The 23,499-nt window shown below is 57.2% G+C and overlaps 2 protein-coding genes across 8 annotated transcripts in view; both read left to right on the top strand.

Moving 5' to 3' along the window:
* UROS (uroporphyrinogen III synthase) overlaps window positions 1-6,977 on the top strand; it is a 34,766-nt gene extending 27,789 nt beyond the window's left edge. For 3 of the 7 annotated variants that reach the window (XM_047073598.1, XM_047073599.1, XM_047073597.1), the window contains exons 3-7: window positions 2,197-2,352; window positions 2,699-2,828; window positions 3,217-3,302; window positions 4,145-4,243; window positions 6,581-6,977. In XM_047073598.1, coding sequence (XP_046929554.1) covers window positions 2,197-2,352; window positions 2,699-2,828; window positions 3,217-3,302; window positions 4,145-4,243; window positions 6,581-6,715 — 606 coding nt within the window. In that variant the 3' untranslated portion in view covers window positions 6,716-6,977. Of the gene's footprint in view, window positions 1-2,196; window positions 2,353-2,698; window positions 2,829-3,216; window positions 3,303-4,144; window positions 4,244-6,580 lie in introns of those variants that run through there. The other 4 variants (XM_047073596.1, XM_047073595.1, XM_047073601.1 and 1 more) reach the window with 3 other exon arrangements.
* An 8,648-nt stretch (window positions 6,978-15,625) lies between these two features.
* MMP21 (matrix metallopeptidase 21) lies at window positions 15,626-22,617 on the top strand. The gene is made up of 7 exons (XM_047073589.1): window positions 15,626-15,787; window positions 16,261-16,771; window positions 17,528-17,667; window positions 17,868-18,009; window positions 19,204-19,461; window positions 21,889-22,061; window positions 22,318-22,617. The coding sequence occupies exons 1-7, from the start codon at window positions 15,626-15,628 to the stop codon at window positions 22,615-22,617; spliced, it is 1,686 nt and encodes a 561-aa protein (XP_046929545.1).
* Window positions 22,618-23,499: the final 882 nt, after the last annotated feature.

Below are 23,499 nucleotides of genomic sequence, written 5' to 3'. Positions count from 1 at the left end.
GCCCGCACGGCCTGCTTCTCACAGCAGCGCCTAGGAGGCTGAAATCCCTGCTCACCCGGCAACTGTTGGAGCTCTATAGTCCCTCATGTGTCCTCCAGTGAAATGGCATTTGTAAAAAATCAGCCTTGTTACCTTAATCACTACAGCGACTACTTACGGAGTCCCCGCCTGCCCCATCCCACCGTACAACCCTCTCCTGGGATTTCCAGCACCCTTGCTGTCCTCAGCCCCCACAGCCCCGCAGTCCGGCCTCCTTCCTGTTAAAGGGATGGACAGCCTCGGAGCCGTGTGAGTCCCCATTCTGTGTCTTCTGTGTCAGGTGAGACCCCTGCCAGGCCCCATCTCTCCTATCGTCCCAGGAAACACGTCACGCCTCTGCGGAATCAGACAGCTTTGGCGTTAACCTATTTAGCGCTGGCCTATTTGTGTTAAAACTCTGTAGGCAATAAACTTATCCCCCGAAAAGAATGAGTTCTTTGCCGCTGGTCCGAAGGGGGTTAGGTCCCAGGAAGGATAGTTGTGGTAGATCTCCGCTCAGCAGCAGGAGAGGATTCGACCAGGACAGTGGCGGTCTTCCTCCCTGGATAATGGTGCCTCAGGTTTTCATGAAGGCAGCTGGGCTGACTGGGCCTGTGCAGCCTGGCCCTCCAGGCCCTGGTGGTGCAGTGAGGAAAGACAGGCGTCTGTCCTCTTCTAGGACACACATGCTAAGCTCCCATCTCCCTTGTTAGTGGCCAAGAATCAGAAAATATGAGCATATGAGCAGCTCAATACTCTGCTGCTTTCAGAAGAGATGCTTCAAAGGGCAGATTCTGGAATCTTCCGAAGACCTCTTGCACACTGCTAGGGCTGGGCTTGCTGACAAGGCGGGCCCGTGATTTCCCTGCTGGATTCTCGAAGCCGCCCAGAACAGGCAGTTGGGGTCTGTGGGAAAGCTTTGGCCCCTGGAATCCTGCCCCAGCACCTAACACCCACAGAGATACCGATGCTGAGGGGATGCCTGGGCTCTGGTTAAGAAAATAGCACCTGAACGTGGCTTTGAAAATATGCCTTTATGGATCGGACGTGTCATGCATGTAACATTTCTTCACACTGGAAAAAAGAAATCAGTGGGCATTTATCATCTACATTTAAATTTTTCCCCATTCCTTATGTTCTTTTGTATCAGTGCTGATATTTACAGAACAGTTCAAAGAAAACATTCACCAATATATAGTTATTTAATAACTCAAAAGAAGTCTACAGTTATTCCTGTTGTTTACCTGGGTGTTCATGGAGATGGTGCTAGATGGAAAGAACTTGCTCTGCTCCCTCCTGTATCTGCAGTCTCCAAAGAGGTGTTCAGGGAGGTCTATGGATATAGAAGTGTGCATAAGGAACAGCCATTAAAGCTTCTTCCAATTGATGGCTGGATGGATAGAAGGATAGATGATGGCTGGCTGGATGGATGATGGCTGGATGGATGGATATGGGGGGAAACGGTTAGTTCTAGGAAAATGTTCACATTTGGGGAGGATTCTAACATGTGACGGCCTATTGGTTTCTTGGCTGGTATTACCTCGAGTTGGTGTTTGGATTTCACGTCATCTTCACAATTCTGCAGAGAGCTTAGAACTGAACACACCCTTAGGTCTTCCTAGAGCGGAGATGGGGAGTGGAGGTGAGAGGCACGGCCATTCTCAGCAGACCAGGCCCCTACATGGCCGCCCAGCAGCCCCTCGGGCCCCTGGCCGGGTGGCCGCCGTCCTGGCGGGGACAGTAGACCTGCAGCTTGTCTCTGTTTGGGGGTGGTTGCCGGGCCGTGGGTGGCTGCCCTCACCCTGCCACCTCGGGGGCATGAGCCCTGGCTCCAGCCACCTCGGTCGCCTCCACGGCTCCTCCCGAGTTGGGGGGCGTCTGCAGTGCCGACACCACCCAGCCTCTGGCCTTCTGACTCCAGTGACAGAGCTCATGCCTGCTGCTCAGGCGCCCCGTCAGCACCAGGGGGCGCCGGAGGGGCCTGGGGGGGATGGCTCCCGGCTTGTGGGGACGCCCGTTTTCTGAGCGCCTCGGCCAAACTTCCTGTGATCTTCCTACGGCAAGGTCAGCGCTTCTTCCCACTCAGATGCCGGGTGGTCCAGAGCGGCTCCTCCCCACCCCTGTGCAGACGCACCCCCTTCTCAAAAGCGTTCACAAAGTCCGGTTATTTATCTGCAGGAGAGTCACCGGCATTGCCTCTCCTGTTTCCCTGTGGAACCGTCAAAGGGGAAATCCTGCCGAAGATGCTCAAGGACAAAGGTGATGAGAATGCACTGGGGCTCGTGGTCACCTCCTCCCTTGTCCGCCTCCTCGGGTCTACCGGGAGCCTTCGTGGTCAGTGTTTGTGGTCAGCCCCGTAGAGCCCCCTGGGGAGAGGAGGCCGCGGCAGGGGTGGGGGGCAGTGGCGGGCTGCCCCTCAGGAGCCCACGGAGTGTCACTGAGCCTTCGCCACTCCACTGTCACGGTCTAGAGACCAGCCCTCTGCCCCGGCGGCACGTCAGCCCCAGCCACTCAAGTGCTGGGGCAGCGGGGGGGGGGGGGGGGGGGCAGGGGAGAGGGGGTGTGGCCCGCACACCTTCTGTCACGGGCGGGTCTGAGAGCAGAGGGTCATCGGCAGGTTGGAGTGCAGACTTCAGGAGAGACTAAGCCAGGTTTGAACTCTCCCTCTGCTGTTCATTAGCTGTGTGAGCAAGGGCAGGTCACACGCGGTACACGTGTCCACATCCCCGCCTGCGGAATGAGCACAACCACAGAGCCTGCCGCCCAGGGCCGCTGTGACGCTAGGTGGCACCAGGCCCGGCTCTCCAAAGGCAAGAAACGCGCGGAGCCGCAGCTCTCCTCTTCCCGCCCTCTGTCCTCGATCTCCAGTGACCCACGTAAAGAATATTCCCCAGGAGGATCTTAGACCCAGTAACGATCCCCCCTGCGTTAAAGCAGAGATCATGTGTCTTTGGTGTTGTCCTCTGTCTCCTGAACGCTACCGGGAATAATGGCAGAGGACGTTAGGCCGCGGGGTCAGGATCACGGGCTGCCGAGGGCCGGCCGGGTGCCCGGGCGCGGTCTGCACCTCAGCTCCGGGCTGCTTGTTCAGGAGAGCTGTGCTGCGCTGTCCCATCTGCACGGACCGCCCTGCAGAGCAGGGACCCCGCTGCCTTCCTCGTGTAATAAAGCCCGTTTCCTGGTTCTGCTCATGTCCAGGGATTCCCATGGAAAGCATCATCGTCTATCAGAAGGTCCCACACCCGGGAATCCAGGTGAACCTCCACAGCTACTATTCTCAGCAGGTGCGTGGTGCTCCCCGGGAGACCTCCAGCGGGGCGGGCACCTGCGCGTCGTTCCCCCATCCCCAGCAGTGTGACTTCATCTCCACCCCTGTGAAATGGGACCGGACCGCTCTCTTAAGGTTTTTGTAAGGATTAAAGGAGATAATTTACACGAAGCCATATGCATGGCATCCCAGACATAGTAAGCCTGGGCAGCTGGGGGCCTTGATGTCATGCAGGGGGCTGGCGGAGCTATAGGGGCAGAGGCTGGGCCCATACTGGGAAGGCCCACAAAGCCCTCGGAGGGGTCTGCGTTGAATTTGGGAGGTCACAGGGACCTTTGGAGGCTTCAGACAGGAGAGTGGGCGGCGCCTGTTTGAGTCAAGGTTTTCCACTCCTGTTTTCAGTAAGACCTCCCGTCCCTCTCCTAGGACAGGCTTCTAGATGCCTTGCTGGTTCTGGATGTCCCCTTAGTGCAAACCAAAAGGCCCCACAGCTAGCCTGTCTTCTGCGTCCTCAGAAGGGGTGCAGAGCGGACAGGGAGCTGGGCTGGACTACTGCCTCATCGATCAGTGCCACTTTGGCCACATGAGCAGAGGCACACTGTCCACTAGGCCGGGCATGTGGGTCCATAGTGCCCCTGTCCTCCGGCCGGCAGCACCATGAGGAGCAGCGCCCTGCTCTCCACACAGTGCCTCCCGTGAACTCGGCCTCCAGGGAGCAGAGAAGACCACGTCCCCCAGGGACCCTCCTGCTGTGGATCCTCGGGTCTGCCTCATGTGGCCCGAGGGCCCAGCTACGGCACTAGGGCAACATTCTCTCCCCTTGGCCTAGGACAACAGACTGACCTTTCCTCCCCGCAGGGCATCCCAGCGAGCATCACGTTTTTCAGCCCCTCTGGCCTCACCCACAGCCTCAAGCACATTCAAGAGTTATCTGGTGACAACATTGGTCGAATCAAGGTGAGGCATTCAGTGGGCTTTTGGTCTTTTCAGATTTTTAAACATTTTTACTAATTATCCTAGAGCTTCCGTGTAAAGTCAGAGCACTCCTGACCCAGGAGACACCCTGATGCCAGCTCTGGAGCACTGGGAAGGCAGGGTTCTAGAATTCCCAAGCACCGCTTCCTGGCTGGTGCTCCTGGACAAGTTACTTAACCTCTCAGAGCCTGTTTCCTCATTTGTAACATGATACTTATCCCTCTGTGGCCTGTACAGATGTATACAGTAGTCCCCACCCCCCGTGGGGGGTACGTTCCAGGACCCTCAAGCAGATGTCTGAAACTGCAGTTAATACCGAACCCTAATATACTAGGTTTTGTTCTATCACAGACATCCCTGTGGTAAAGTTTAATTTATAAATTAGGCACAGTAAGAGATTAACAACAATAACTAACAATAAAAGTTTAACAATACGGTGTAATAAAAGTTCTATCAGCGTGGTCTCTCAAAATATCTTCCTCTACCACACCCTTCTTGTGACGACGAGAGATGAGAAAGGCCTACGTGCTGAGCAGAGGGGGGTGAATGACGGAGGCGTGAGGTTACTCCGGACCTGACCACACGGGACACGGAAGGTCATCTGGTCCTGGACCGCGGCTGACCGTGTGTAACTGAAACCATGGAAAGCAAAACCCCGAGTAAGGGGTTTTCGCGATGGATTAGTCTCAGGATTCGATGAGAAAATTCAAGTCAGTCCCTAGCCAGAGCCTGGCACGCACGTGAGCATCCTTTCCCATTTTCCCATCTAAGCATCTTGGAATTCATCCTGGAATCTATTCAAAAAGCCATTCCCCTTTTTCGTGTCTTTTAACTCAAAGGATGAAAGTCCCACTTTTTAGGGACTCTGTTTGTCAGGAGTCTACACGTATCACCAGGCCTAGGGGGCCGGTAATGGGAATGCTCTTGAGCCAGCTGCAGTGGGACCGAGGAGAGGGCGGAGGTGACCTGGAGCCCCGGGACAGAGGCCGCCAGCACTGTCCCAACTCACGCGGAGTGAGGGCTCTTCCCTTTTATCACAGGATGTCTCGTAGCACACCTGCGGGGTCGGCACCGTTTCCCAATTTTGCAGCTGGAGTTAGGCTCAGAGTTGTGCGCCTCGCCCTTGGTCTCCCAGGAAGAAGGGAGAGCCGCAGTTGGAACTGAGGAAGCCTGAGTCCACGCTGTTAGCCTCGGTGATACATGAGCCATGGCCCATTGACGGAACGTTTCTAGGCAATATCTCGTAGGATTTTCACACCGTTCCGGGGGTAGAAATCAAGCAGAATCAGGACTTTTGTCCTTATTACAGGCGAGGAAACTGAGGCCCAGAGAAGTTAAATGACTTGCCAAAGTCATATGGTGAGTTACGGGGAGGCCCAGGACGTGCATTTAGGTCGCTGGGGAAAGAGAACGTTGTCTGACTCCTGGGGACAGAAGATTAAAAAGATTAGACCCTCAAGCGCTCAGTGTCAGCGGCTGGCACGGAGTGAGCGGGTACCGTTTTAGAGGCTGGGATAAGCAGGGGTGCCGGGCCGCCCCGGTTCTCGTCCCCCTGCACCACACCGCCCCCCGGACGTGGTAGCCGTGCCTGGGCGGCCTGGCAGCCAGTAGCCGACTTCCTGTGTCTACGGACTTGCCTGTTGCGGGATTTCAGGACCGGCGTCTTTCACTTAGCGTCGCGGCTTCACAGCTCACCCGGCATCCCGACAGGCTCATGCCGTCGGAGTTTCTAGTCCGGAACAACACCAGGGTTCCCAGCAGCCGCTGGCGGTCACTGAGCACTTCTGGTGCCGGGCGCCAGTGGTTACACACGCTGCCCCACGTGACCCTCACGGCAGCCGAGGAAGCCTGTTCACCTTGCTGCTTCACAAACGAAGAGACAGAGGCCCAGAGAGGGAGGGTCACTCGCTACGGCCACGATCCTGTTGGCTCCAGGGCCTGGTCTCTCGACTGCTCCATTTTCCTGGGGGCGTCCCGTCGGGGCCCCCGCGTGCCCCGGGTGCCTTCCAGACTTTGTGCTCCACTGGGCCCCACCCAGGCGTGCGGAGGTGTGGCCAAGGCGGCGCGCACCAGTGCCGGGGTCTGGCACCCCGGCCCCGCACCGGAGCCGCAGGCTGGCGGGGAGGCTGTAAGGAGGTTGTGCAGGCCAGGCACTGCACGGGTGTGGGGCTGGATTCCCATCGGGAGGCGTGAGTACACACGTCAGGAGCTCACGCGTGAGCAGTGGCATCCGGACAGGCCACAGGCCCTGCCCCACCGCCCTCCCGCTCCCGGCCCGGCCTGCGGGTGCACTGAGGTCCCTTCTCTCTCCCCCTGCAGTTCGCCGCCATCGGCCCCAGCACCGCCCGTGCGCTGGCCGCCCAGGGCCTGCCCGTGAGCTGCACGGCCGAGAGCCCCACGCCACCAGCCCTGGCCAAGGGCCTCATGTTGGCGCTTCAGGCCCCCGGCTGCTGAGTCACTGGCACTTCCGGCCGCGCGGCTGTCCCGGACCCGGGCATCGCACCACCACTGCTGCGGGGAAGCCAGGCATCGGCGGGCTCCCCGGACTTCTGCCTCACGCCTCCGCGGACCCGCGGGGACACCGGGAGCGGGGTGGGCCCCAGGGCTGGCGTCGGGCTTGGCCGGTGCCCCCGGCTCCCGGGCCCGGCCGGGGCTCCTCCGGCAGCGGGAAGGAAACCAAATAAAGCACCGGCTCCCCGAGCTGACTGCGTTGTCACTTGCTGCCTGTTGTTTTCACGCAAAGCTGTGTTCGCCGAGGAAACCGATGTGCCCACGTCCTGAGATCCGCCGGCCCTGGTGGGAATGATGAAATCTGCCGCGTGGGAAGTAGTTTCATTCATCTTCTAAAAAGGACCCTCAGGCTCCTGCTGTGTGCGCTGTGGACACTTGCGGTCCGCGTATGAGGAGAGGTTCTTTCCCTCGGAAACCAGACGCAGCGTAGGTCAGGCCGGGCATCTGAGGGGCGGGGGGCTTTCAGTTTACTTAGAAGGGGTTTGTCCAGGGGCGCCTGGGGGGCTCAGTCGGTGAAGCGTCCGGCCTCGGCTCAGGTCATGATCTCACAGTCGTGGGTTCGAGCCCCGAGTCGGGCTCTGTGCCGACAGCTCAGAGCCTGGAGCCTGCTTGGGATCCTGTGTCTCCCTCTCTCTCTGCCCCTCTGCACCCCCCCCACCTCAAAAATAAATATAAAAAAAAAAAAATTTAAGAAGGGTTCATCTGCAGGCACAGTGCCCCGCAGAGAGGCTTCAGAAATCTACCCCCAACTTTATTTCTGCTTTTAAAATCTTGGCCGGGAACTTGGGCGGGGTTGAATGAAACTTCCGTCTGTCTTTCAGTAATGGGAGCCGGTGCAGGAAAGACGACTGCGTTACCCGCACGTTGTCTCTTTGGAAGGCGTGCCATAGTGAGCGGTTCCCACGTGCCACAGCCCCGCACACGGGGCTCTGCCCCTCGTCCCCGTTCCTCTTAATGCCCTGAGGAGCGGACACCACTATTATTCCCACTTCTCCGAGGAAGGAACGGAGACTCAGGGCATCGTAGGACTTGCTCAGGGTCACACGGCTGGCGTGCGACTGGCGGACGAAGGGGACTCGTGTACGTAAGCACGCAGGCCCAGACCAGCGGCGTTCACAAGCCACCTCACATCAAAGTCACCTTAGCAGAAGAGTATGAACCCGGGAATACCTAGTTCTCTAAGTCTTGGCGTGACCTGAACAAGAATTCTGCAGGTGCCGCGGTGACCCCGTAGTTCTCCTCTGTAGTCATTTCTCTGAAAACAGGCCAGAATCCGTCCCACCGCTTCTCTCTGATGAGAAAGTCAAATCTGGAGTCAGGAGTTCGGAATCCCTGCCATTCTCAAGGAGCCTTTTTCTCTGCTGGGGAAGAGCCCGGCCCCAGGCAGCGCGGTGGTGCCCTCCGGGAGCCCCTGTGGCCAAGGAGCCCCGAGGCCCGCCTACTGAGCCTCCCTGAGGTCTCTGCCCCGGCCGTGCGGGTGCCCGCAGCTGCCGGGGCAATGTCCTGAGGCCAGCCTCGGACAGAATGCCACCCCCTGGACCAAGCTGGCTAAACCTGCCTTAACTGGAGGGCACGGCTTGTGCCACACCGGGCTGTCGTGCGGGCTGGGCGAGGCGGCCCCCTGACCATGAGCTTGGAGGTCACAGCCACGCCAGATTGCTGCACGATACACCAGAAAACGTCACCGCCTCTGACCCACCTGCTGCCCTGCCCCCTTGTCCTGTGTGCACACGGCCCCTGACCCCGTCCCCCCCACACTCCTGCAAAGTTGCCCCCACTCAGGTAGGGTGTCCGGGTGAGGACAGGAACCAGCCCTTCCACGATGGACCGTGCCTAGCCTTCTTTGTGGGGACAGGGAGCAAGTTAACAGTCCCAAGGGTCCAGGAAGCTCGGGGTGGGGGGAGCATGGCACCCGGCGGGAGGCGGAGTGACCCTCTTGGAGCCCCATCTCCCCGTCACCCGTGTACTGCCTGCCACCTCCTGAGACTCACTCGTGCCTTCTGGGCTGCAATTCCCCAGCTGTCGGGAGGGGGTGAGCTCCCGCCTCCCTGGCCGTGTCCCCCGCAGCTCAGAAAACTGCTTCTGGAACCCCGTGGAGCTCCCTCGAGAGGTGGTGGTGGATAAGCAGCGTGTCACATATCCTCATAAATAAGATAATACCGCTCAGCACTTACTGCTACGTCTGAGTTTAGAGGCGTCTCTGGTAGGATGGCAGACGTGATCGTCTGGTCCCGAGTCCCAGGCGCCTGGGGATCAGAGACGGCACGGCTGCCCGCAGACCCCTCGAAAGAACAGAGTCAGAGGCACCCGAGCTCAACACAGACAGCCTGTATTTCACACAACGGGGCTGGGGCTGGGAGACGCGGGCCAGGCCACCTCTCCGGACCACTGCCATAGGACCGCTCTCTGAGGCTCTGTCGCTGGGAACCGGACAGCAGGGAGCCAGGTGACAGCCGAGTCCCCAGATGGCCTTCTCCACGTCACCTGCCTTTTGTGCCGATGCCACTGTCCTATTTCCCTTCGGAGATTTTATGATAAACGTGAGATTAGGTGTCTTTTTTTTTTAAAGCCCGTTTCTTACAACTGGAGGCCGTCAGCAGGGCACATCACACCATCGAGTATACGTACCTCTCTGCCCTTCCGCCTCTCCCACTCACTCCAGCGATCTGGACACTTTGCAGCAAAGACAGAGGAAACAGCACATCAGCACCCATGTGGCCATCAGTAAGCAGACGCCGATGGCAATCATCATCTCCAAATCAATAGCCATCATGATCTCGGAGCATCTCACACCCACCGGGGCAGAGAAGCGCAGGCAAGCAGTGAACGTGGCTTCCCTCCCACACGGCCACCTAGCAACCTCAGCACGCCCCCTTCGGCCGGGGAACCACGAGCCCCAAGCCGCAGAGCCCTCCATGCGTTTAAGACGTGCGTGAACTTGGTGGGGCGGTGGGCGGGGGGGCAGCCATGGGGGTAGAAGGTTTATTCGTGATGGAAATCGACTGAAGTGCCCAGTGCAGAGAGCAGGAAGGCAGGAGGTCGGGGAGCAGGAAGAACTTTCCTTTTCCCAGGCTGCTAAGTCACAAGAGGCCCATCCTCGCGCAACTGGTTTCCCAAACACCCGGGCCCATGACAGGTGTATGCACTTTCAGAGCCAGGACTGACCCCTCACCGTACATCAGGCTTAAAAATCTCCCAGGGAGCGCCTGGGCGGCTCAGCCAGTTAAGCGTCCGACCGCAGCTCAGGTCGTGATCTCCCCGGTTCATGAGTTCGAGCCTCGCGGCAGGCTCTTTGCTCTCAGAGCCGGCGCCTGCTTCCGATTCTGTGTCTCCCTCTCTCTCTCTGCTCCTCCCCCACTTGCACTGTCTTTCTCAAAAATAAACATTGAAAAAAAAATTTTTTTTAATCTCCCATGGGAATAATGAAGGGAAGGTCTTTTTTCAAAATGCCACGCGGTGAGCTGCTGAGAATATGCAAACTCATTTCGTAAATGACATATACTTGGGGAAAAACGTTTCTGGTCCTCCCACTGACAACCGGATCACGACATCTCAACATTTCAGAAGATTCTGGAAGCCTCCAGCCAAACCCTTCCCTCAGCTCAGAGACAAGGAGTGCCCTGCACCCACCGGGAGCCCGCCGCTCCTGTCTGTACTGTAGATCGCACGCTCTTCTCTGCCATTTTCCCTGCTAAAGCTAACTGACTTCCTCAAAATCCACTTTACCTGGAGTAAGCGATTTAGCTCATCAAACACTGGGAGCCTCGCGAAGCCAGTCAGTCTACTCAAAGGCTTTGAAGATCGGGGAGAGGAACACTCCCAGAGAAAAAGCAACAACCCCTGAGTCCCGTGGCCCTGAGCTGCATGAGGCCAACCGCACACCACAGCAGAAAAGAACAATGTTCCGGAACAAGACCCTTGCGTCAGAAAGCCCTAACGACCCCACTGTCATCTTTACGGACAGCTGTCATGCACGTTTTAAGACCTGACATTCTGATGCCCCGTCTCCGGCCGGAGCTTGCTGGGTGAACAGTCACCGATGGGTCTCTCTGACCCCGCAGAACCCAGGCTGTGTGACATCAGCTCTCGGGACACCCGCACTCACTCATCCACATAGTTCTCCATTCTGTTCCATGTTCAGAATGTCAGCCTCCCGGGAAACGCGTAATATTTAGAAACATTTTGCTCTAAATCTTGTGCCTTCACAGGTTTTTGTTTCCCCAAGAGAAAACATTTAGGATTTATCTTCTAATGAAAACACAATTTGCGATTTCAATTAAAAAAAAAAAACAAAACAGAAAAGAACTGCAATCACGTGGGAAGGTGAACAGTGCCCTTACACTTGGTTTTGGCCACACGGGCAACACTGTGTAGCCATTTATTCAGATGTGTGTTCACCGTCCACCATATATGGACACGTGAACTATTTTAATAAATATGAGGGACACGTGTAAATGGACACGTGATTGACGTGTCACAGTTACACGCAGCGAAACCTTGATTTGCGAGCCTCGTTTGTTCTGGAAACCTGCTTGTAATCCAATGCACTTGTACATCAAAGCGAATTTCCCCAGCAGAAATAAAGGAAACTCGGATGATTCGTTCCACAACCCAAAAATATTCAGGTAAAAAGGACTGCGATACTGTAACACAAAATAATAAAGAAGACACAAAATATAAAGAAAAGTAAATTAACCTCCACTTCCCTTTGAAAACCTTCGTGGCTGGTGTGGGAGGGACAAGAGAGAGGAGGGTTATTGTGTAGGACGACTTTCACTCTAACGGAATCACTGCCGTCTGTTGGCTCAATGGGTTCTTTTTGTTTTCGTGCAACTTTAACAGGGAACCTGTCCAATGACCTAGAGTGAAGCACAGCGTGCCTAAGCTCACTCTTGTCTGGAAAAGCAAAGGACTGTCCAGAGGTGCTTTGAAGTGACAAAGATACACTAACGCCAGTTGTGGGCACCTTCCAATGTTCCGAAAAAGCACTCATTTCTGTCAAAAGCTGTAGCCTGAGACCGAGCATCTGAGCGTGGGAGATGCTCACCCATAATCCCGCAGCGAGCGAGCGAGCGAGAGAGACCCACCGCTGGCTCAGTTGTACTGCAAGACCTCGCTCGTTCATCAAGGTAAAATCGATTCGAAACGTCTGCTCGTCTTGCGGACACAGGTGCCGAACAAGTGCCTCGCGACCCAAGGGTTTACTGTATGTGCTTATATACGTTCTACACACACCCGCACGTAACTGACAAAAACTCTGGCAGGCGGGACACCGCGCAGTGAGAAGCCACCGGAGTGGGGCGCCGGCTCCGGCAGGGGTCCTGATGGCGAGAAACGGAGCGCCTGCCAGGCCAGGTCTAGTTAGGCGAGGTGAGAGGAGCTTCACGGGGCCTGTCGTGGGAGCACGGTCACGGTCATGCACGGGAGCAGAGCGGACCTCGTGGGCGCGGCCGTGGGGACCGGCAGCCGCCCGGCTCCGCCCCCCCACCCGGCCGCAGTCAACGTGGGAAGGGCAAAGGGCCTGCGTGCCACCTGGCGTCATTTCGAGCCTGCCTCTCACCCTCCTCGCTTTTTACAGAAGCGTTCGGATGGGCCTTCCGCTGGGAAGGCCACTTAGAAGTTAACAGAACGAGGCCAGCGTTGAAACCGTGAAGGCTGCCCGGGGAAATGTGATAACAGAGGGTTGTTGCTCCGTCTTAAGGCAGGATGGTGCTTTGCTTTGCTTCCCAACCCGTCTATCTTGTGCAGACCCACAGTAGGATCTTCACGCACAGAATTATACAGGGTGCCTGGGGCTTGCTTCTGAGTGTGCGAAGTGGGGGTGAGGGTAATGAGAAATTCCACACCCTGAACCACACTTGTCTCCTGACTGCGGACCCGGGCTTCCCTCCCCTCCGCCAGGCTCCTCCCAGAGGGGCGACCACGAGTCCTCTCACCCCAGTGGTGCCGGTTCAGGGAGCTGGGAGATCACGTCGGTAGGAGACGGGGAGAGGGGCTTTAGTCGGGGGTGGGGGTGGGGGTGGGGATCTGTGGACACAGCTGAGGGTAAGCCGCCCTTAGTGACCAGAAGGGCCCTGCTGGAGAAGGTCATCTAAAAGACGTGACTGCCGACTGACCCGCGAGCAGGACCAGGCACCCGGAGGCCCCTCACCCCCTCCCAGTCCCTGGAACGTGGGTTCTGTTCCTCTTGCCTTTCCCGCTCCCGGTGGCTGCTCCGAGGACACAGCCTTGGAAGGTGACGTGGGGTTGAAGACACCCGCAGGGTACGCGGCACTCGGCCCAGGTAGAGCCTCTTGATAAGCTTTCAAGATCCAGCGGGCAGGGGCAGGGATCCATTAGTCCCGCCCGCTGCCCAGGACGAACCTGGAATGTACGTTCCCTTCGCTTATTAAAACTGCCACCTCCCGACCCGGAGGGGCCTCCTTCTTCCGTCTCTCCCCGTCACCCTCCCTCGGTGGGTTTCCGATTACACCCGGGAAGCCCTGGGAGGGTTTCTAATCACGTCTCCCCCCCAACCCTGCTCGCTCTGTGTCCCCACCTGGTGCGTGGCCGGCCCCAGAGGTCTCCGAGCTGACCAAGCACAACACCCTGATGTCACAGGTGCTGGCCTCGCCGCCGCAGCCCCCGTGTGAGGCCAAACACCCACTCCTGGGACCTCACTAGGGACGGATCCCGCTGGGTCACAGCCTAGTACTGTGCCCTGCCTCGGAAAGCCAATGTCCTGGAGCCCCGTGACAGGTCTCGGGCTACAGGGCCATCAGACAGACCAACCTGGCACAGAAGGGCTGCTGGGGCGGGGAACACCCAGGAAGGAGTGCCAGGCCAGCCGGTGCCGTCTACACCTGCCTCCGGGCTGCACCCCTTTTTATCCGTCTTCCATAGAGCAACTGGAAGGATTTAAGTTTATTTATTTAAGTAATCTCTACACCCAACATGAGGTTCGAACTTAACCCTGAGATCAAGAATCGCCTGGTCCTCTGGGCCAACCAGGCACCCCAGGAGGATTCTTTAAATAACGAATCAATAAAGTCACTCTCCTGCTCAAAAGATCTCCACTGAACTTAGGGTAGAATCCAATTTACCTGACCTCCACGTCCTTCGTCATCTTCCCATCCACCCTCTCTTTTCCATCCTCACCTCCCCCTCCCCCTCCCCCCTCACTGACCCTCCACCTGCCCTCTGCTACTCCGCCGGATCCTGCCTCAGGGCCTTTGCACTTGTCCTTTCCTTTGCCCACACCACACATGAATCCCCAGTCACACGTGACAGTGTCTCTCTTTTCTTTCACTGCTTCCGTTTCATCTTTACAAGAGGTCTCTCCTGCCCATCTTAATATGGACTCCCCACCTCCAAAGCATTCGCTTTTCTGATTTACGCCGTTAGCCCCTGTCACTGTTTGAATTTTTCATTCATTGTTTGGTTTATTGTCTGTCTCCTCCACTTAGAATAGAAGTTCCATGGGGGCGCCTGGGTGGCTCAGTCGGTTAAGTGTCTGACGTCCGACTTCGGCTCAGGTCATGATCTCATGGTTCCTGAGTTTGAGTCCCGCGTCGGGCTCTGTGCCGACAGCCCGGAGCCTGCTTCGGATTCTGTGTCTCCCTCTCTCTCTGCCCCTCCCCTGCTCGTGCTGTCTTTCAAGAATAAATGAGTATTAAAAAAAATATATATTAAAAAAAAGTTCCCTGATGGCAAAGAATGGGTCCACCACATTTATTTCCAGGTTCCCTGTCCCTAAAACGGTCATGAGGATTTGATGAATGAGTAGCTAAGGGCCAGCCCCACACCTGCACACTTGCTGTTTTCAGACCTTTGACACTGACATTCCAAGCTCTCACCTGCAGCCAAGTGCCTGGAGGGCCTTACTCACTTCTCCCAGCCTCTCCAGACGTGACTAGTTACAAGGTCCAGGCAGCTGAGTCTGGCCCTGCTTAATATTTTCTTCTCCACCCTCCACCCCCCACCCCCTCCCTTCCCCTCCTTCAAAAGACTCCTTTGTGAGGGTGAACCGAGAGGGGCCAGTTCTAGAACCTCCAGGGATCCTAGTTTACCCTCGTATAAAAATCCCTGACCCACAGACTAGGACACCGCACAGCCATCGACAAGGAAGACAAACGCCTACGTTCGCGAACACCGAAGCTGCCCGTGACATTCGAATCACCGAGTTTTAGCTAATGGAGAACACGGTTTACGTAAAACTATACACACGTACTTCCCCGTGAACGTACACAATACGTGTACCTGCAAGAACGTTCACCAAATGTTCACCCTCTGAATCACGGGATTTCCTCCTTGATTCTCGGCACTTTTTAATTTTACGTTTTCCTATACTGATGAAGCATCCTTTGCATAAAAAGGAACAAGAAGAGATCCGAGAAACAAGATCTGCAACCCGGGCCCGCCAAGAAAAGAAAGGACCCACGCTGTGAGCAAACTGATGCTCAGGTAGTCAGGCCGCAGGTGCAGTGAGCGACAGCAGGTGGTTGGCGGCCAGGTTTTGCACTTCTACCGACAGGACCCCCGGACTTCGCGAACATTCCACCGCTCACCGGGGCAGCCAGCCTGCCCGGGAGCGCGTCACCACAGAAACGGAATCCACATGAGGCTGCCAGGGCAGGATGTAATTACCTGAGGACGGGGCAAACATTCTCACCCCAACGAGAAGGGCACTCCTGGGGTCTTCAAAGGGCGGCAGGGCCAGGGCCTCCCGGCGGGCACACTTCAGACGCGGCTGCGAAGGCCTCGGACACGCACGGCTGCCCAGAGCGGGGGTGCTGCGTATAAAAGCGTCCCCGGGGGCCTGGGCCCCAGGAGGGAGACGGGAGGGAAGCCGGAGGGCAGCGCGCAGACCGGGCCATGCTGGCCGCCTCCTTCCTCCGTCGGAGCCTGCTGCTCTGCTGGCTCGCTGCCCCCCGGGCCGCCGGGCCGGAGCCGCTGTTCCACAGCCGGGACCGCTCGGACCTGGAGCCGCCCCCGCTGCGCCGGGCCCAGCCCATCGCGGACGTCCTGGCCGCGCAGGTAGGAGGAGCCCCGGCACCAGCGGCACGGGGGCACGTGCGCGGGCGGACACGTGCACGGTGAACCCTAGCACGCGCAGGCAGGTGTGCACGGGGGCACGCGCACAGGTGAGCCCTAGCACACGCAGGCACGTGCACACGCCGGCAGGTGCACACGGGGGCACGTGCGCCGGCGGACCCGTGCACGTGCAAACCTGCGCACACGCAGGCACGTGCACACTAGGACACGTGCAGAGCTGGGCACGTGCATGCGCGGGCACGCGCACACGCAGGTCCGTGCACACCCACGCCGCCTCAGGTCGGGGGCGGGGGGCCTCCCGCAAACGACCCATAACCATGGGCTGGCCGTGCCGCACGACACGGGTGACCACGCCCCGTGGCTGCAGACACGCGTGGCGACACACAGGCCCCCCGCCCGCCCATTCCGTAAACCCCACACACCCGCGCCCCACCGCTCGCCGCCTCTCTCCGCAGCGCTTCCTGTCCAAGTACGGCTGGGCCGACGCGCCCCCCGGGCCCGGCTCCCGGACCCCCGGCCCCGCCGCGCCGCCCGCGGGCCCCCGGGCCAACGCCCTGGCCGAGGCCGTGCGCAGGTTCCAGAAGGTCAACGCGCTGCCTGCGAGCGGGCGGCTGGACGCGGCCACGCTGGCGGCCATGAACAGGCCGCGCTGCGGCGTCCCCGACACGCGGCCGCCGGCGTCCCCGCCGCCCCGGGTGCGGCCCAAGCGCTTCGCGCGGCCGCTACCGCCACGGAGCCCGCGGCCCGAGGACGACGCGCCCCGCGGGGACACCCGGGCCTTCGCCAAGAGGACGCTGACGTGGCGGCTGCTGGGGGAGGGCGCCAGCGGCCAGCTGTCCGTGGACGAGCAGCGGCACATCCTCAGACTGGCCTTCAGGATGTGGAGCGAGGTGACGCCGCTGGACTTCCGGGAGGACCTCGCCGCCCCAGGGGCCGCGGTGGACATAAAACTGGGGTTCGGACGAGGTGAGAAGGGCGAAGACGGCGAGCCAACCCTGGGCTCCCGGTCACCGGCCCCCACGGCCGCAGGCAGGGCCCGGTTAGCATAGGGAGCCCCGCCCTGGTCACCTGTCCGGCGGTGCCACGACCGCTGTCTCCCGGGGTGTCCCGAGATGGCCCCTGGCGGCGGCGTGGTCATGTCGTAAACCCTGTGTAGGCGCTTCAGTACAGCTCACCGGGAAGGGTGCGGGCACACCACCCTGCACAGGACAGGGGGCGGGGGGAGTCACACAGGGACATCAGTGAAGGCCCCTCACTGCTGGTCTTGGAGCAGGTCAGCCCAGTGAGCATTGCGGCAGGGAGCGAGCTCAGCAGGGTACGAGCCAGGGCACTGACCCCTCCTAGCCAGGTGGGTTTGGACAAAGTAACCTCTCTGCAGGCGCCCCCGCTGGGATCGAGGGGTGCTAGGGGCTGCCCTGCTGACTTCCTTGACTCCCTGCGGTGAGAAGTCCCCAGCATTCGTGCAAGGGACGTGATCATTGGGCTGCACCTTCTTCCTGTCCTGGCCCGTCCACTGTTAGGATCCAACTCAGATCTCGCCTTTTGATAGCACCCCCATGCCCCGCACCCTTCTCTGGGCTCCCCCAGAGTCTGCGTGTTTAGTGTGTAGACTTCAAAACGCTGTGGCGCAGGCGACTTGTGGCTTCCGCTCCTGGACTACAAGCTCCTCGAGGCCGTGACCGTTTTGGGGGAACGTGTCTGTGCTCCCTGTCCCCTTGCCAGGCCGGCACCTGGGCTGTCCCCGGGTTTTTGATGGCAGCGGGCAGGAGTTTGCACACGCCTGGCGCCTGGGCGACATCCACTTTGACGATGATGAGCACTTCACACCTCCCAGCAGTGATGCGGGCATCAGCCTTCTCAAAGTAAGTGGTCTCGGGCCGCGGGGAGTGACCGGGCAGAGGGCGGTGCAGGGTGGGCTGGAGTTCAGGGAAGAGCGGACAGCCTTCTGGGAAGGTTCCCCGGTTTTCACCATCGTCCCCCTTCCCCTTGGCGAGGCCCGCCGCTGGCAGGCGCTCGGACGCCCACGGTCGGCACTGCACCCGTGGTTTGTGTCCCCTTCTAGGTGGCCGTCCATGAAATTGGCCACGTACTCGGCCTGCCTCACACGTACAGGACAGGATCCATAATGCGGCCGAATTATACTCCCCAGGAGCCTGCGTTTGAGCTGGACTGGTCGGACAGAAAAGCCATTCAGAAGCTGTACGGTAAGACTGTTCTGGGAGAGCCTCCTCAGAGCTCCCAGAGGACACTCAACGGGACCCCGCTCCCTATCGGGAGGCGGGGCCCCCCAACAGCACGGAACAGTACGACTCCAAGAGCACCCAGCAGTAGCTGCCTTCTAGCTCTGGGATGCAGGTGGCCACCGGCGTGGATAGTCCCTCCTGTGGCCTCTGCTTCACGTGCTACATCACATCTCTGGGAGGAAGGAGCAGGGCTTGGCGGTTTTCCAAACAGCACTGGGCCGCCCAAGGGGTGGCCTCCCCCCTCCCCCGGGAGCTACAGATCCCGGAAGCCCCAGGGAGAAGGTGCCCCAGGGAGAAGGTTCCTGCCGTCCCAAAGCAAAGAGCAGGGAGGATCAACTTTCATCTCTAATCGTTCAGGCTAAGGTGTGAGTGGTTAGTTAACCCAAGTGACTAATGGCTTAGCCTGGAGGCTGAAGGGGAAGCGAGCCGCCCTTCCCTTTTCCACCGAACACAGAGACCACCCCCCTTCTGTTCCACTCGGACCCTGTGTTCCTGGCCCTGGGCCTCCGGGGAGAGTAAGCGGTGCCAGGACGGCACGCGTTTCCCTCAGAGGCCGTCTTACTCTGGTGGGTGCCCGGAACCAAGCTTCTTGCCTCTAATGAGGTCAGGCCGGCCGTCAGGAGGCATCAGCTGTGGTGAAGGTGATCACATGACCAGCACCCGCACGGAGACACTTAGAGGCCCGGGAGCGCCTCTAAGAGGACCTCTGAGGGAACCAAGATGAGCCGGAACGGCCCACGTGAGGCAGCAGTGCTGCAGGCCCCCCTCCCCGCCACCTCCGGGCAGGCCTACTTCCGGCCTTGCGTGGCGTCTTGCTTTAAGACCGTTGAAGAGACGGGCGCTTGGTTGGCTCAGTCAGTCAAGCGTCCAGCCTCAGCTCAGATCACGATCTCATGGGCCGTGGGTTCGAGCCCCGCGTCGGGCTCTGTGCTGACGGCTCGGAGCCTGGAGCCTGCTTCCCGTTCAGCGTCTTCCGCTCTCTCTGCTCCTCCCCCTCTCGCGCACGCGCTCTTTCTCTCTCAAAAATAAACACTAAAAAAAAACAAGTTTAATCGAAAACCCCAGCTTTGCAATGGTCTCTATTTGAATCACACGTGAAAGTAGCAACAGGTGGTTTTTGCCCCAGGTGACAAGGGACTTTTTTTTTTCCCGAAGGTTCATGTGAAGGGTCGTTTGATACCGCATTTGACTGGATTCGCAAAGAGAGAAACCAATACGGAGCAGTGATGATGAGGTTTAGCACGTATTTCTTCCGCAACGGCTGGTACTGGCTTTACGAAAATCGAAACAGCCGGACACGCTACGGGGACCCCATCCAAATCCTCAGTGGCTGGCGCGGAATCCCAACACAAAACATAGACGCTTTTGTCCACCTCTGGACGTGGAGAAGAGACGAACGCTATTTCTTTAAAGGTAGAGGTTCTCCCAGATGGCTCGATTTCTCGTATCACACAGGCGCACTCGGAACGAGGGCTTTGAGCCCCGTGCCAGGGAATCTTCTAGTGCTCTTGCAGTGACTCACCTGACTGGCTCGTCCCACCGGACTGTAAGGTCTGAGCACAGGGTATGAAGGCGCCGAATGCGTCACATGAACAAATGAATGAGTGAACCGGCTGTGCCAGGCAGAGGTGGTTGCCCGAGACCTGTAAGAAAGGGGCCCCCCCGACAGCAGTTTTAGCTAACCCTTCCTCTGGAGAGGAGAAGCCTTAGAAGCCCCCCGCTGGAAGTCTGTGGTGAAGGAGAAGAGCAGATAAGGTGACCACGGCCACCTGGAACCAGAGGCTGGAGCCACCCAGAAGTCAGGGCTTTTGATCCAGACCCGGAGGCCGTGTGGGACCCCGGGAGCCCCGCCGGGACAGCGGGGGTGTGATGGGGGAAGCGTGGACGGGGGTGAGGGCTGGGGTGTAAGACACAGGAAGCGGAAGCAAGGCTTTAGAGGAAGGGGAAAAGATGTCTGAGACAGCTGAACCCGCGGGGTTCAGGGGCAGGGCACTCACACGGGACGAGATTAGGTTGGAAAGACGGGGTCAGCCCGAGCCCCGAGAGCCTCGAGCACCGTGGCCGGGGGCTGGACTTCAGCCAGCAGGCAGTGAGGCGTCGGTGGCAGTTTCTGAGCAGGGAGGATCAGCGTGTTGCTGGGAGGCAGAGACCGAGGCGGGGGTCTGGGGTCAGTGGGTGCGCAGAGAAGACAGGCCGGGACCGTCCTGCCGCTCCCCTTACAGGCCGCCTTGCCCGGGGGCCTCTGCCCGTGTCACGGAGGCTGGCTGTCTGCAAACCAAATGCCCGGAGTCTAAGCACAAACAAGATTCTGTGGCTGCTTTTTCTTTCCCTTCCCAGAACTGCCCCCGAGGTAAGCCGTGTGCCCTCGGTCTGCCTGAGCCCTGGCAATAGGACCCTCTGGCCTTCAATGGCTCAGGAGTCAAGAGAGGCAAGAGCCAAACCCAAAGGAAGCTGTGTGCAGATTTTGCCGCAAGAAACCAGTGCATGAATCTGGCCTTAATTTTCTTCCCATCGCACAAAGGAAGAATGGAGTGCAGTTACAGAAACAAATTGCCCAGGGCGGACTTGTCTAGTTCAGGGCTCTCAGAGTCGGGAGCACATCTCTCAGGGTCCTAAGAAGTCCTGGACGAGAGCTTCCACGGGCAACAAAGACTCTTCGTTACAGAATTAGGTCATCGTGGGGGACGGCTGTAATAACACGTGTATTTTAGTCTCGGAGCTGTAAAAAACCTCTTAAGTTTAACTGGCCGAGAATACTTTAAATTCAAATATTCCAGTTAGAGTGAACTGTGCCATTGGCTGCACAAACGTCACTGCTTTCTCTCAGAGGCAAACCTTTTGGGGACGGGGGTAGAAGCAGGGGCCGAGGGCGAGAGGGAGCTCGCGTGGGCGGCTGCTACGGAACGGAACTGATTGTGATGTGACGTAGGTTGTGAACACAAAAACCTCCAGCTCGGTGGATTTATTCTATTTTATGCTGACCATATGCCAGGGTTCGGGATGAGCAACTAATAAGGAGAGTCCAGAAGAGTCCTGTGCTGTTTCAGAGTACGAAATAGGCATCTGGATCGTGAACTGAAACGGAGCAACATTACAAGCTGTGCCTTCACAGGACAGAGGGTAGAGTCACTGGGGTGGGACAAGGGAGTCTCGGGCCGCACCGGTCCCACCTGGGCCGTGAATCCGGATGAAGTGCTTCAGCGCTTCTCCGGTTTCCTCATTTGTACAACCGAGATGGTAGTCGAACTGCAGAATTCTACAACCCTGACAAAAAGCTGGGGTGCCTGGCTGGCTTAGTTGGTAGAGCATGTGACTCTTGATCTTGGGGTGGAGTTTAATCCCCCCCTGGGTGTAGAGATTACTTAAACAAAATCTTTAAAAGACCTGATCATAAGCATCATGATTGTTTTCTGTAAAAAGAGGGCTTATATTTATTATGGTGGGAAAACGATTCACGGCAACCCCTGGGATCCTAACACGTAAAAGGAAGATCATGAGACTACATAGGAAGAAGGGAAAAAAGCAGAAGATGCTTATGTGAAAAAGACCGTACGATTTGTCATTTTGTTTTTGACGAGCACCAGGGGGCCGGCGTGCCCTGCAAAAGGCAACCAACATCTTAATAGCGGCAATGATTGTCAGAACTGGTCTAGAAGTAATTCAAGACCTGGAGAATCATTCACTTGAGTGGAGGCTTCACTCAGATGCTGAGGTCCTGCCTTCTTCTGGGGTCATGGCGAAACATCACGGTTGGCGGAGACCTAGATTGAAAGTGGGCCTCTTTGTCGTCCATAATTAAGTGGTAATAAGCCATATAAGCATGTTTTGTTTGGCTCTCAGGAAATCAGTACTGGAGATACGACAGCGACAGGGATCAGGCCTACACAGAGGATGAACAAGGGAGAAGCTACCCCAGATTGATTTCGGAAGGATTTCCTGGCATTCCAAGTCCTCTGGACACTGCCTTTTATGACCGGAGAAAACAGTTAATTTACTTCTTCAAAGAGTCCCTCGTAAGTAGAGGCTTTCCAGCTTGGTGTGGGTTCTATCACCCCCTGAGGTTTGTCAGAGGGCCAAGTTGTTAAAAGTTGTTCTCAACTGCCTCGGCCCTGTATGACCATGGCGGGTCCCATCATGTGGAAAATTAAGAAATTCAAGCCCAGAGAATTTGGTGCAAAGCTACAGATGTACTTAGCTCATTCCTAAAATTAATCTAAAAAATCAATGGTTTTCAGAAATGCCGGTCTCACTCTCTTACTTGCTTTGCAGGTGTTTGCATTTGATGTCAACAGAAATCAAGTACTTGATTCTTATCCAATGAAGATTACTGAGGTATTTCCAGGAATAGAGCCACAAAACCATCCTTTCAGAAATATAGATTCAGCCTATTACTCCTACGCACACAACTCCGTTTTCTTGCTCAAAGGCAATGCGTACTGGAAAGTGGTTAATGCCAAGGACAAACAGCACCAGCCTTGGCTTCCTTCAAATGGCTTATTTCCAAAGCAGCCCATCTCAGGGAGGTGGTTTGACATTTGTGACGTCCATGCCTCCACCCTGAACATGTAAGGAGAAAAACAGGCAAGTGGAGAAAGGGATTTCTCTTCTGAGAGAAAGTCGGGTCTTTTACAAAGAAAATAAACCAGATCTTTAGTAACCGAAACAAATAGGGCTAAAACCCAGTGGAAAAAGCTATTACCTGAACTTTTCAAATACGTGGTTTAGAAGTCCGTTTTACAGGCCAAAAAAAAAAATTACCGAATGATTTTAGGACATTTTTAGGAAAGGTTTAAAAAAAAACAAATCCTGACACATCCCTGTCCTTCTGCCACCCGTCACCCCTGTACCGATTTCATGGCTGGATGGGAACGTAGCCGTGGCCAAAGGATCCAATCACGGAAGGAGATACGGCTCCCTGAACACAGAAGTGGTGTTACTGCCCTGAAAACATAGGGATTCATCAGAAAAGCTCCACTACTGTGCTCCACACTTGCTGGCGTGGTAACTTACGTTTCCCTCACGGATGGCGTATGGAAGGTTTCCCCACGCATTTCTCTCCATCTTCACAACTCCGTTGGAGTGCCAAGGCCCACACTAGTTTGCACATTTCTAGTCCTAGAAACTGAAGTTCACCGTTGTGTCCTTCCCAGCAGGGTCAACGCAGTGGCTGCTGGTGACCCCTGCCTCTGACTCCAGCCCCAGGACCCTGGCACCTTCTCTCCATCCCTGCCCTGAAATTAACTGAAAAACAAGTCGTCTCAATGACCAGGCCACAAGTAGCACAATTCTGCCCACCTACCAGCCAAAGCTCAAGCACTTTAAGAAGCACTCATTTAAAATCAGCAAATTACAACATTTAGACAGACGTTTTTTCTCCCCCTGTAGGGAACGTTCATATTATTGTTTCGACAAGTGAAGACGGCTAGAATTGCCATCTTCTTGCTTAGAAAC

The sequence above is a fragment of the Lynx rufus genome, unplaced genomic scaffold (genome assembly GCF_022079265.1).
Source record: "Lynx rufus isolate CCGP_SWC_20201006 ecotype Redwood Valley unplaced genomic scaffold, mLynRuf1.p SCAF_11, whole genome shotgun sequence".
NCBI classification, from domain to species: domain Eukaryota; kingdom Metazoa; phylum Chordata; class Mammalia; order Carnivora; family Felidae; genus Lynx; species Lynx rufus.
Note: the sequence above shows the minus strand (reverse complement) of the source record. Positions and strands in the feature narration are given on the sequence as shown.

Coding starts and splice junctions, on each gene's coding strand:
- MMP21 (XM_047073589.1), top strand. CDS start 15,626: ATGCTGGCCGCCTCCTTCCTCCGTCGGAGCCTGCTGCTCTGCTGGCTC. Junction 17,668..17,867: donor CGGGCATCAGCCTTCTCAAA/GTAAGTGGTCTC, acceptor GTCCCCTTCTAG/GTGGCCGTCCATGAAATTGG. Junction 18,010..19,203: donor AGCCATTCAGAAGCTGTACG/GTAAGACTGTTC, acceptor TTTTTCCCGAAG/GTTCATGTGAAGGGTCGTTT.